At 34.5% G+C, this 12134-nt stretch overlaps 3 protein-coding genes across 3 annotated transcripts in view; 1 reads left to right on the top strand and 2 right to left on the bottom strand.

Moving 5' to 3' along the window:
* LOC120637087 (SUN domain-containing ossification factor) overlaps positions 1 to 6003 on the bottom strand; it is a 117186-nt gene extending 111183 nt beyond the window's left edge. Inside the window, exons 1-2 of the mRNA XM_039908714.1 lie at positions 5843 to 6003; positions 5524 to 5760 (exon numbers count right to left, since the gene is read on the bottom strand). Coding sequence (XP_039764648.1) covers positions 5524 to 5760; positions 5843 to 5901 — 296 coding nt within the window. The 5' untranslated portion in view covers positions 5902 to 6003. The remainder of the gene's footprint in view (positions 1 to 5523; positions 5761 to 5842) is intronic.
* A 583-nt stretch (positions 6004 to 6586) lies between these two features.
* On the top strand, positions 6587 to 7618 carry LOC120637293 (oligosaccharyltransferase complex subunit ostc-A). Its single transcript, XM_039909063.1, has 2 exons — positions 6587 to 6787; positions 7228 to 7618. Exons 1-2 carry the CDS (start codon positions 6649 to 6651, stop codon positions 7536 to 7538), a joined length of 450 nt encoding a protein of 149 aa, XP_039764997.1. The 5' UTR covers positions 6587 to 6648; the 3' UTR covers positions 7539 to 7618.
* A 599-nt stretch (positions 7619 to 8217) lies between these two features.
* On the bottom strand, positions 8218 to 12057 carry LOC120637292 (calcium and integrin-binding protein 1-like). The gene is made up of 5 exons (XM_039909062.1): positions 11893 to 12057; positions 11771 to 11805; positions 10623 to 10870; positions 9570 to 9771; positions 8218 to 9094 (listed from the first exon to the last, which is right to left on the bottom strand). The coding sequence occupies exons 1-5, from the start codon at positions 11941 to 11943 to the stop codon at positions 9073 to 9075; spliced, it is 558 nt and encodes a 185-aa protein (XP_039764996.1). The 5' UTR covers positions 11944 to 12057; the 3' UTR covers positions 8218 to 9072.
* Between the last annotated feature and the right edge of the window lie 77 nt (positions 12058 to 12134).

Genomic DNA, 12134 nt, shown 5'->3' with positions numbered 1-12134 from the left:
CTTGAATTTGAAATTTATGTCATAGTATTTCGGAACGTAATTGTTTTAAGTAATCAAAATATGGCTTGCTTCGACGGGGAGGAAAACATCGTGAGGAAACCTGCATGCCTGAGAGTTCTCAATTATGTTCAAAAAAGTGTGTGGAGTCCACCAATTCGCACTGGGTAAGCCTGGTGGACTACGGTCTTAACTCCTTATTGCGGTAGGAGACCCGTGCCCTGTAGTGGGCCGGTAATAGTTTGATATGATGATTTCAAACATCTCAGTAAGTAAGTAAGTTCATCACTTTAACCGATTGACGTCCACTGCTGGATATACGAGTAGGTCTTTTGTAGACCGTTCCAAAATCCACAGTCCTGGGCCGCTTGTGTCCAGCGGCTACCCGCGATTCGTTTGATGTCGTTTGTTCCCCTTTTGACTCCTTTGTTCGCAATCAACCTAGGTAGGCACTTGTTTATTAACGTTTCAGTATTTGCGTAGTAAACACATGTGTGTACATAGGTACTATAAATGCTTTTCATATATAACCTTGAGCTATTCAAGTATTTTGCCATTTATTTGTTACTGTCTCGTTAGCCTAGAGGTTCACGTACTACCGGTTCTGGGGTGTTCTATCACGTGATTTTCATTACCAGCCTGGAGTTAGGGAATTGGCATGGGCGTACGCCGTGCCTCGGTGAGCACGTAATGCAGTCTACATCCCGGTTATTATTACAAACTTCTACATAAGAGCAGCGCTGGTGAAACCTCTCAATCCCACTTTCGGATCCGAGAAGAGCCGTGTTTTCCAGCAGTGGGACATTGATCCATACTATAAATACATATCTTTCTAAGTTTGCGTAGAAGTTGTATAAAAAGTGGTGTAAGTATATGCACTTTGACTAAGAGAAAAGTATTGGATATAAGCAAGCGTAACTTTGCGGAATTCCATGATATATCATGAAAACTAAGCTTAATTTTCTACACCTACTCCACGAAAAACAGGAGAATCTATATGGTATTATTTATAATTTCTTCATTCTTTACACTCAACACCAAACAGATCAACGGCAATGTACCCTCTACGCACGTTTCGCTCCGACACCGGAGCATACTCAATATATAATAATAAAGAATGTTAATATCGTTAACGTTAATATCCGTAATAATTTACACCGTACCGTACCGTAGATTCTCCTGCTTTTCGCGGAGTATAGCAATTTAAGCGTAATTTTTAGAAGAGAAAAGTAGGAAAAGAACAGCATTACCGAACTCAATCTGCCGTCTGAGATTTTAGATTAGATAGATTCATAATTTCGTGCAATAGGCAACCCTGATTACGATTCACGCAATGCCAATGTTATCTTTCATCACGCGCGCGCGACCTCATCAAGGCTGCTACGAAATCTTTCTCTGTTACGCAGTCTACAGACGTTATAACTATACAAATACTACAACTAATATGGAGCTATCGCGTAGCTAGTATAGGAAGTTAGCAAAAAAATAATAAGCTATTATGAAAATTAAATGAGGATGCTCCGGTTTCGGACCGAAACGTGCGTAGAGGGTACATTGCCGAAGATCTGTTTGGTGAGGAGAAATTATAAATTGCACCATACAGATTCTCCTGCTTTTCGCGGACTATAGGGAATTAAGCTTAATTTTCATAACATATCATGGATTTTCGCAAAGTAACGCACGCCTGCTTCTATCCAATAATTAACATATCATGGATTTCCGCAAAGTAACGCACGCCTGCTTCTATCCAATAAGTAACCAATTTTCTGCCAAGATTCTATCTTCCTACGATTACGATTGCCCGCGATTCGGAGGATAGTATTTATATTTAGACTTGTACATATCTCATCGTAAAAAAGTGCAGCGGGGGTTTTCCTAAATGTCTTCCAAGGGACTTAATACCATCTTCATCATATCAACCCATTACCGGCCCACCACTGGGAACGGGTCTCCTTTCACTACGGGAAGGAGTTAAGGCCATAGTCCACCACGCTAGCCCAGTGCGGAGTGGTGGACTCCACATACCTCGCGGTTTCCTCGCGATTTTTTCACCGTTGAAGCAAGTGATATTTTAATTACTTAAAACGCACATAGCTTTGAAAAGTTAGAGGTGCGAGCTGGGATCCTAACTCTGCCCCCCGACTGTGAAATGGAGCTATTACCCACTTATCACCGCTAATACCATCTAAAAGCAGTATTATTTTAGTATTGTTAACGCTTGTATTAAGAAATACAATCCTCGTTTCAGGGACGTCAAGGCATGTCATATGAAACCGATCCGATTCCGTTGTACAAAAAAAGTCTATAAAGTATACAATCTCTTTTGTAATGACTCTACCGGTGGTAGAGTCACTACAAACAGACAGACTTGACGTTTCAAAAGTGTTTCATTATATTAGGCCTACTTGAAATAAATTAATTTTGAATTTGAATTTAATGTAGTGCTTAAGTGGTTCGTAAGCCACTCACTCGCCTTTAGTTCTAGCACCTTTCTTTATATAGGTATAGAATTATCAGGTAAAATACCTCGTAAGGTAGTCACTTCGTACAACTTTAGAAGCAACAAATGTATATCTCACCAACACCAACTATTGGCTGAAATATGAGTAATTTTGGAACGCCTTTGTTATTATTCGAAGTATTTTATATTTAATCTAAATTGTTAGCAGTAGTAGAATATTGGATAGAAGCAGGCGTTACTTTGTGGAAATCTATAATAAACTAGCTGTTGCCCGCGACTTCGTCTGCGTTTGATATTGTTTTTAAAGTATTCAGTATCGCTAAGCATAACAATATAAAACATGTGACTGTCAATTAATTATAGACTAATAATTTGCAATAAAATAAAATTGCGACTATAATTAAAGATCTAAGCTATCCTATCTCTTAAGTTGGACCAGACTGCTCACGGTGTGTCAATTTAATTTAAAATCGGTTAAGTTGTTTAGGAGTCCATCGCGGACAAACATCGTGACAGGAGATTTATATATATTAAGATTATGAAAATGAAGCTTAATTTGCTATACTCCGCGAACAGCAGGAGAATCTGTGTGGTGAAATTTATAATTTGTTCAATCCGTATACTCCACACCAAACAGATCCTCGGCAATGTACCATGCTTATTACTGCCGCTAATGGTACGTTGGTATGTTCCGGTCTGAAGGGCGTGGTTGCCGGTGGAATTACGGGCTCATGAGGCTTAAGACCTACGCCACAGTTTATGGACACTGCGCGGCACTATGCACAATGTGTTGCTTGCATGCCCCGCGAAGGTTTACTCGGTTTAAAGGCGATGGATCTCCACATACCATAAGGTGGCCCATTTGCTTGGTACGTCAATTATAACTATAAAAAATATATACCCGCCTAAGTTTGCTGTGGGCTTCTTACACTAGGACGCGTTTGGAACCCGCCTAGCTTTAGTTTTAAGTTTACAATGTGGTTATCGCCATCATCTCACTACCGAGTACACATTTCTCATGTAATGTACGCATTAAAAGTGCTATCTATTACTCGAGTAAAGATATTTTTGACTTTGACTTTGACTATATGTTTTTAGGTGTGCGTAACCTTTCATTTATCTTGTTCGTTAAGTGCTTCGATATACTGACACTATACTAATCTTAAAATTTCATTGGATTATTTTGCCAATGGGTTATGTTGTACCTCTTATCAATGAAACTTTTATTTTAGGAGCCCTTGCTATTTATCACCCTACCGAAAAAGATTTGCAACCAAGCGATTTGGCGTTCCGGTACGTTGCGGCGTATAAAGTAGAAATCTATTAATCGTAAGCGTTTATTACATGTAACTATCATACTCCTACAAGTTGCAGGTTTTAGAAAGAAATGGCGTACTAACGTGAAAAAGAAAGTCACGGATGGAGGTGGTCACGACCCTCAGACATGAGGAGCACGAATGAAGCAGGACCATACTCCTAATAGGTTAGTTAGCGCCCTACCATCTTAGACTGCATTTTCACTCTTGTGAAAGTGAAAGCGGAATAAAAATGAGAATAATTATTAGTGATCCTTTCAGTCCAGGGAGTTGAAGCCCAGGTTTAACTTCAGAGCGGGTAAGGTGGCAACAGCAAAAAGTAAGGATATAACAAAGAAGACTTAATGCAACTCTCTAGACATGATATTGTTAGGTTCACGATAGCAACAGGTTGTGTTAACTAGAACCAACTCAAACACAGGGTGGATAGAGGCGTGCAAAGAAATTTGGACCATGGTAAGCATAAAGAAGTAAAATGGCATAAAATGGCAGAAAAGTTCTAGCTGTCCTAATCCTAAGGTTGCCTGGCAGAAATTGCTTAATTAAGCAATAAGGCCGCCTTTTGTATTCTACTAGTCTTTGTGTTTCTCTCTATTCGTCATTTTACTAACTGTGTAGCAGTGTACAAATAAAGAGTTTAAATAAATAAATAATAAAATCTTCCTCCACTGATAGTTATATGAAAATGTTGGGGTATGCAGTGCTTTTGTGCATATATGAAGTGCACGCCACTGAGGGTGGAGTGGTAATTACATTTGTAATTAATCATTTATCTTTAACCATAAAAATCATATTATGCATATTGTTCCTAAAATTAGAGGATATCACTGTTCAGACTTATATAAATTGTAGTTGATAAAATATATTCAAGCTATAAATAATGTGACATAAATACATTGACCTATGCTGGAAATGAATGCCCAAATAAATTATAAACATCTCAAAAATTGTTATTGAATTGATAATGCAATCACATTGGGAATGAACCCAAATATTTAAAATATATACCTATAAAAAAACTGCAAATGCTTTCAGGTACAAATTACAACCTGATTCCTAGATTAGAACATGTTTTGCTCATCAGTAACAAGCCCAATTAAATTCATCGACGCAAAGAATTTCTATTTAAGCTTAAATATATGATAACTTCACATTAAGTTCTGGACACTTCCGTTTATGCTCTTAAATTTGATACTCTACAAAGAATTGTATGCCATGGTTTAGATTTAAATATGTATGCCTATTCTTATTATCACAGACATACACAATTGCATTACATATACACAATACCACTTCTAGTAACAAGTCCAAGATTAATGAACACATGAGCTATGAAACAACTGACAATACAAAAATAATTACACTTTCTTATTTAGGCAAAACCAATTTTAGCAGGCAAGTTATTCATTTAAAATTAGAATCAGTATTTGTAATCAGATTGAAACACTGTTACAAGCTACATATAAACATGTGCTTAAGATGCAATGACCCATTGTCAGTAACTACTCATTTAATAAATAACACTGTGTAGGTATATAAGAAGACCCGTTAGAAGGCTAAATCTCACTTTCACTGAATAGATAAGAGATGAAAGTTGACTGTATGATTGAATGCCTTTGCATTGAAAAACTAGGATAAAAATTAACTAACCCAGATTTAATAGTTATGGCCTTCAACCTTTGCTATCTTGCTGTGCATTTAAAAAAACCTCACATTCAGGTGTTTTATAGTGATATATGTGGTACTTACCCATCAGTTGTGACTGAGTTTACAGACAATGTATCTGGGAATGTCATCTGGGAATTGCTTTCCTCTGTTTTCTTCTCTTCTGGCAAGCTTTCGATTTCCTGTGAGGGGTCAGGTTCAGGAGGCTTCCCTGCGCTTGAGGATATTTTTGAAACATTATGAAGTCCCGATAGATCAACATTAGTGTTAACTTCGTCTACGTGAAGAGCTTCTGATAGCACAATTATGAATAGAGCACAACTGAAAAGAGGAATATTGAAGATTATTTACCTTAGTCATTGTGGTGGGAAATGGGAATGTCCTCAATTTTGAATTTACTTGCCTTGAAAGCACTGAGATAGTCAGTAACGACGTGTAAATAATACACAATCCACCCTTCATCGTAATATTAGTGCAATATCCACAGTATAGTTCATTTTGTGAGTAAAATTAAAACATATTCAGTGTCTCGAAATAAATATTCAAATTACACTAATAAATGAAAACAAGTATCACACAGGCACCCGAAACTTATTTTTATTCATAATTTTTGCGATAGAAAAAAAAAACTTTAACCCGAGAAATTAAAAAATCGGGGACACGAAAAGAACCCACGAACATTTTCATTTCTGTCAAAAACTGACAGTTCTAAAATTCCCGTGTTTTTGAATTTATGATAATATTGAATGATCAGTTATTGACTGAATTCTATTGGTCGAAATGATTATAATGAATTTATTATATGATGTCCACCAATGGTAATAAAACATTTAACTCATTTCCCTTTTTTCTATTGGCTTACATTAACTGAATTTTTTACGTTCCTTTACATGTTGGGTTGTTAAAGATATATAAACATTATTTATTGTTAGGTTTATTCGTTCTGTTACTTCTAAATAATAAAATATTATGTGATATATATTTTATTACTATTTCGCAAGTTCTTTACAAATTTCGGGATATAATTAAATGATAAAATCTGCAAAATACCGATCGCTACAGGCGATCTCAATCCATAAACATCAAAGTTAACTGTCAACAGTGTCAACTTGACAATTTATAATTTTTAATCTGTTGGTTTACGGCTGTGATTTTGCGGCATCCACATCAACAGTCGTTCGTCGTAAATTACAATAAAATAAAACTAAAATGGAAGCACTATTTGCAATTCCCTTCTCTGTTCTCGAACTACCGAACATTAAAATCAAAAAGCCATCATGGTTGCAAGCTCCGTCTGCGATGACAACTTTTTCGCTGGTGTTATTTTCGTACTTTTTAGTGACCGGAGGTTAGTTTTGTTTTCAAAAGTATATTCTTATAAGATTCTTATTATAGTTAGTTTGTGTTTTAACGATATGTCTAGCGGATTAATACTACGAGATCCCGGGTTGCATCCTATTTAGATCACGGTGGGAGTGGATAATTTTAGTTGTCGAGCAAGTGCTTTTTGTTTAGGGTATTATTCTTAACTACTGACTAAGAAAAAAGATACGCAATCATGATTTTTGGAAACAGACTGAGGATAGATCTATTAAACTGTCTTTAAATTGCCCACTAGTGTCCATAAAAAATTGTAACTGGGGCTGCCAAATCATGCCTTTTTTCCAACCAGTCTGTTACTTAAATTTGAAAATGTGAACTCAGCATGCTTTTGAAATTATAGCGATAAGATTAAGATCCCGTGAATATTAGCGATAATACTGTTATTGATGTATTCCTTTGTTGTAGGTATAATATATGATGTTATTGTGGAGCCACCAAGTGTTGGATCTACCACTGATGAACATGGTCACAGCAGACCAGTTGCTTTCATGCCAAATAGAGTGAATGGCCAGTACATAATGGAAGGACTGGCATCAAGCTTCCTTTTCTCACTCGGCGGCTTAGGTTTTATAATCCTAGATCGTACTCACAATCCAACCACACCAAAATTAAATAGAATTTTACTGATATCTGTAGCATTCCTGTGTATCCTTGTATCTTTCTTTACAACCTGGATATTTATGAGAATGAAGTTGCCTGGCTACTTGCAGAACTGATTTAATTACTATATATTCAAATAACTAATATAATAATTAGCTTTCTGTAATATTAAGTTGAAATATATTTTTATATACATCATGATATTTTTATTTAGTACCCCATTGTATTCAAATATTTATTATGTAATTATAATTGATAAGGGAGGATTTGGAGAGTATATATTGAAAAGCATGAACACTAGATAGTAAAGGTCTATGTCTATCTTCAATCTGAAAAATAAATAATAAAAAGAAGAATAGATTTCTGTTCACCTACTTAGAGAGTAGTCGGAACAAATCAGCATCAATGGTGCTAATTCTCTTTTAAACAAATCTTAGAACTAAATTGGAAGGCCTAGCAATAGTTAAAAATCTTTATATGCAATAATTTTGCATTGCATATGACTAAGCTCCATGTAGAAAGAATAGCCTAATGCGGAAAGCAGAGTAGTAGGAACAGTAAATTTTAGACATGTTAACTAACTTAACAGAATTTACACCAATTACTAATCCTTTTTTATACAAACAAATCTCTTAACTAATTAATGCTATACTTTCCTACAGCAAAAGATTTAAAAAGGACAACACTACTTTTAGGTCTGTCTGACTTTAAGAGATATATGCACAACAGAATTAGCACCAATGTATAAATTTAATTTTATTACAATAAAAATTCCTCAGTGAAGGATATCTTTTATTCATTAAAACTAAGCTTTCACTAAACAATATAATCTTATCAAATATTTGGCAGTTCATTGAGTACAATACAATTTATAATACATGACAAACAAAATAAGTAAAGATTTTTATAAAATTCAAATACATCACAACACAATATATTGAGAGGATAAACATTCATAGATTTGACTAAACAAAAATTAACTAAGGAAGACACTACACTTTAGTGTTCATATGAACATTTTTATAATAAAACATCAAGTCTTAAAAGTGAGATGCGTTTGAGATTTGAATATAGACTTAACTTAGATTTGTCCTAGGTGAGCAACTGGCTGAGATACTCTTAAAATATAAGATAGTACCAATTCTGTTCTTTCTTTTATATCTTCTACCTTCTCTTATATATGTTACTATTCTTTTAGACCCCATACTGGAAAATACCTTGTTGGTAGACCCACTGAGTGGGCAGACAACATTAAGGGAAATTAATCATCCATCCACAATCCATCCACATCCATCCAAAAGACCTACCTACAGAGAGATTGGTTGAAATGAGGATGATGATGAATCTTTTATTACTAGAACTGGTTCTTTAGACTAATGGCAGTGATATTCATCTCAAGAACAGAGAAAACATGTTCAATATGTGGTTACGAAAAGATTTTTTTTTGGATTTAGTGGGTTTCAGTAAGTTAGTTCTTAATTTTTCAAGCTTCTTAATTCAGTGTCTTTATAACACTAATTCAGTGTCTTTATAACACTTAGTTTGGCTAGTATGGCTCCGTCCATCAACTTGCAATATATTATCACAATTAAACATTCCAGCATTAATTTGCTCACTTACAACAAACAGGAGTATTAGCTCTTATATTCTTTACAGTCTTATTCTGAAGGAGCTGAAATACAAAATAAATAGTTCATTATTATTATTATTACATAATTTACAAATATTTAACAGTTAAATATATTGTATTATAAGTTTTAACAGAACATTAATTAAATTTCAACTCAAACTAGAATTATTGTTGAAATTTTTAGTTTTGCCAGAACTAATCAAAATCTTCATTAAATATGTGTTGACTCTTAAAATCTTATAAATTTTAGTGTGCATAAAAAAAACTGCTTCATGTATTTGGCGATCTAAGAGTTGTTTTAGCCCAAAAGAGAAGTCTTGCGCTCCAGAGTGAAATTCCAGAGGTTTATGTGTTCTAAGAAACAAAGTAGTAAATCTTATTGTTAGTAATTGGTATATCGATTTTTTTTTGTATCCGTATCAAAAACTGTTCCTTTTTTTTACACATTTGTGTGTAAATATTTTAATCGTAGTTGGTATTACTTAATAAATACCTACTTAACACATTGAATACTTACTGGCAAAAATCTGAGCTCTTGTCAATAATGTGTTCAAACTCGGCAAAGGACAGGGCCCCATCATCATCAAGGTCTGCTTCCTCTAGAACACTCTGTACTAGCTGCTGTATTTCAGAGTCACTAAGCTTGAGTTCTGAACCGCACAGGCGCTCAATCACCTCACGCAGATCTGATACACCTATCATGTCATCACCATCAAAATCTGTAAAGTGTTTTATTTATGGTCTTAAAACTTGTATCTGGTTTGGGTGTATATACCACTGGAGGCTTACTGCTGTTGCTTAAAGCAATGTTAGCTACTTAAAAAGAACTGTTTTATGTGACATATCAGGACATCCCTTAAATAAAGATTATAAGATATTGATATGTAGTAAGCACCAAGGTCTTTGTTTACATCAAAATGGTACAGAAAGTAATCAATGTCTAGTTTCATTGACAAGGTACATTTTGAATATAAATAAAATAAGGAGAATAAAGTTGCCACTTTTTCCTGGAATTACTGTAAAATTTAAAATAAGAATTTCACCATTTATTATATCTAAAACCGAAATGTATCCTAGTTTTAATAAAGTGGAGAGGTTGCAATAGACAGGTTTCCTTTGTCTTCTTTTGTTGTAGATTTTCCTAATCCACTTGCACATCAATTTCAATCTAAGTTTAACTGATAGGTCTAAACTAGCAACATCCTCTTTTACCAGTTGATTGTTCTGTGAAGATTATGACTACTGTCTACTTTAATTACTTTAATTAAGCAACAATCATAGATTATCATGTAGAAAAAATGTGATAGTAGCAATGCTTTCAGGTTGACTGACAGTATTCCACTATTGGTCAAAATATGCAATTAGAGCCACTGGCACTTCTAATAATTTTCTTTTTGCACAATTATTGCTTTGCCATTAAACAATAATATCTATAAAATAAAAAATAATTATGCCAAAGATACACAATCAACTTACATGATTTGTGTAAAACTGATTTACTGACAGTTTTGCTAGAAGTAATGCAAAAATCAGTTGAACACAAATTTTGAAATGAAATACCCTAACTAACCAAAAATCCTGAATGCATGTTCAGCTTTTACAGCCTTGGGAGCATTTTCACTGAAAACTGACATCATATCCAGGAAATCTTCAAATGTACAGTCCCCATCATTACTGGAGCTGAAAACTTTGCATATCCTGTCTCTGAATGGATTCACTCGGAGTTCAGGGTATTGGAGGACTTTGGCCATTGGCAGCTTGGCATTTTTGTTGTGGCCTACCTTTTCCGGGGCCAGGGCTTTGAACTTTTGATGGGCACTAGACAAAAAAAATTATATGTATTTATTGCATTCTTTATTTAATTAATGTGAAAGTGATTCTTTTGTGAATTTGCCCTTCATTCGTGCATTAATGGAGTTAAAGGTCAACATTTTTAGTTAGTAATGGTTAAACCTAAAAAAATATCTAGTTGTTGGGTTGAAAAAGTAATAAAACATTATTGGTAATACAATCTCAAATAAATAAATAAATAAATAAATAAATAAATATACTATGACAATACACACAACGCCATCTAGCCCCAAAGTAAGCGTAGCTTGTGTTATGGGTACTAAGATAGCTGTTGAATATTTTTTTTTTTTATGAATGAAATACACATAAATACTTATAATATACAGATAAACACCCAGACACTGAAAAACATTCATGTTCATCAGACAAACATTTTCCAGTTGTGAGAATCGAACCCACGACCTTGGACTCAGAAAGCAGGGTCGCTGCGCACTGCGCCACTAGGCCGTCAAATGGTCTCAAATCAAAGGAAACTTGTGAATTAGTTTCACATGTTTCCTTTTTATTTAGTATTTTCGGATTATAGAATGCACAATCTTAGTTTGCCTGGTGTGTTCTTAATTGGAGATTTAAATTTGGAATTTTAGTTTTTTTGCCTACATCATCACATAACACAGACATTGGTCTGTGTTATGTGATGGTGATGTAGGCCATGCAACACCTTTCTCCTACAAAGTGCCTGTGTCCATGTGGCATAGCTGTAAAGCCTCATGTGGCTGTAATTATACTTTTACAAATAAATATAAAAAAATTAGTACACAATACCATTCTATGCACTGTGTATGAAAAAATTGCTTTCGTTATAGATGGGATCTTAATTAAATGGTTTTGGCCAAAATAATGTTGTATTTTATATTATGAACTTACTAGAGTACTTCCTTTTTAGTAAAATATGTTAGATCCTGAAACAGAGGAGGTAGAGAATTAGTCACTGCTTAATTAAAATCACTTATGATGTATTATTACTGTTTCTAATTATGTTTAACAACCTCGTAGTCCTGTAGTTCTTCCTCCGTGAACTGGCTTTTGCCCTGGCCCATATTAGATTAAAAGCACGGTAGTTTTTTACTTATTTTGCTAATTAATAATTATTTTTGTCCAAATATCCAGGTATTTAGTAATGTAAACAATAGACTCGAATCGAGTTTCTGGTAGTGACACTGACAGACGATTAAAAAACGCGACTTTCATCGCTGTCACTTTCATTGTCAAATGTCAAACAATGACAGTT

This window comes from Pararge aegeria, chromosome 3 (genome assembly GCF_905163445.1).
Source record: "Pararge aegeria chromosome 3, ilParAegt1.1, whole genome shotgun sequence".
Taxonomy (NCBI): domain Eukaryota; kingdom Metazoa; phylum Arthropoda; class Insecta; order Lepidoptera; family Nymphalidae; genus Pararge; species Pararge aegeria.
This window is presented reverse-complemented; position numbering and strand designations above follow the sequence as displayed.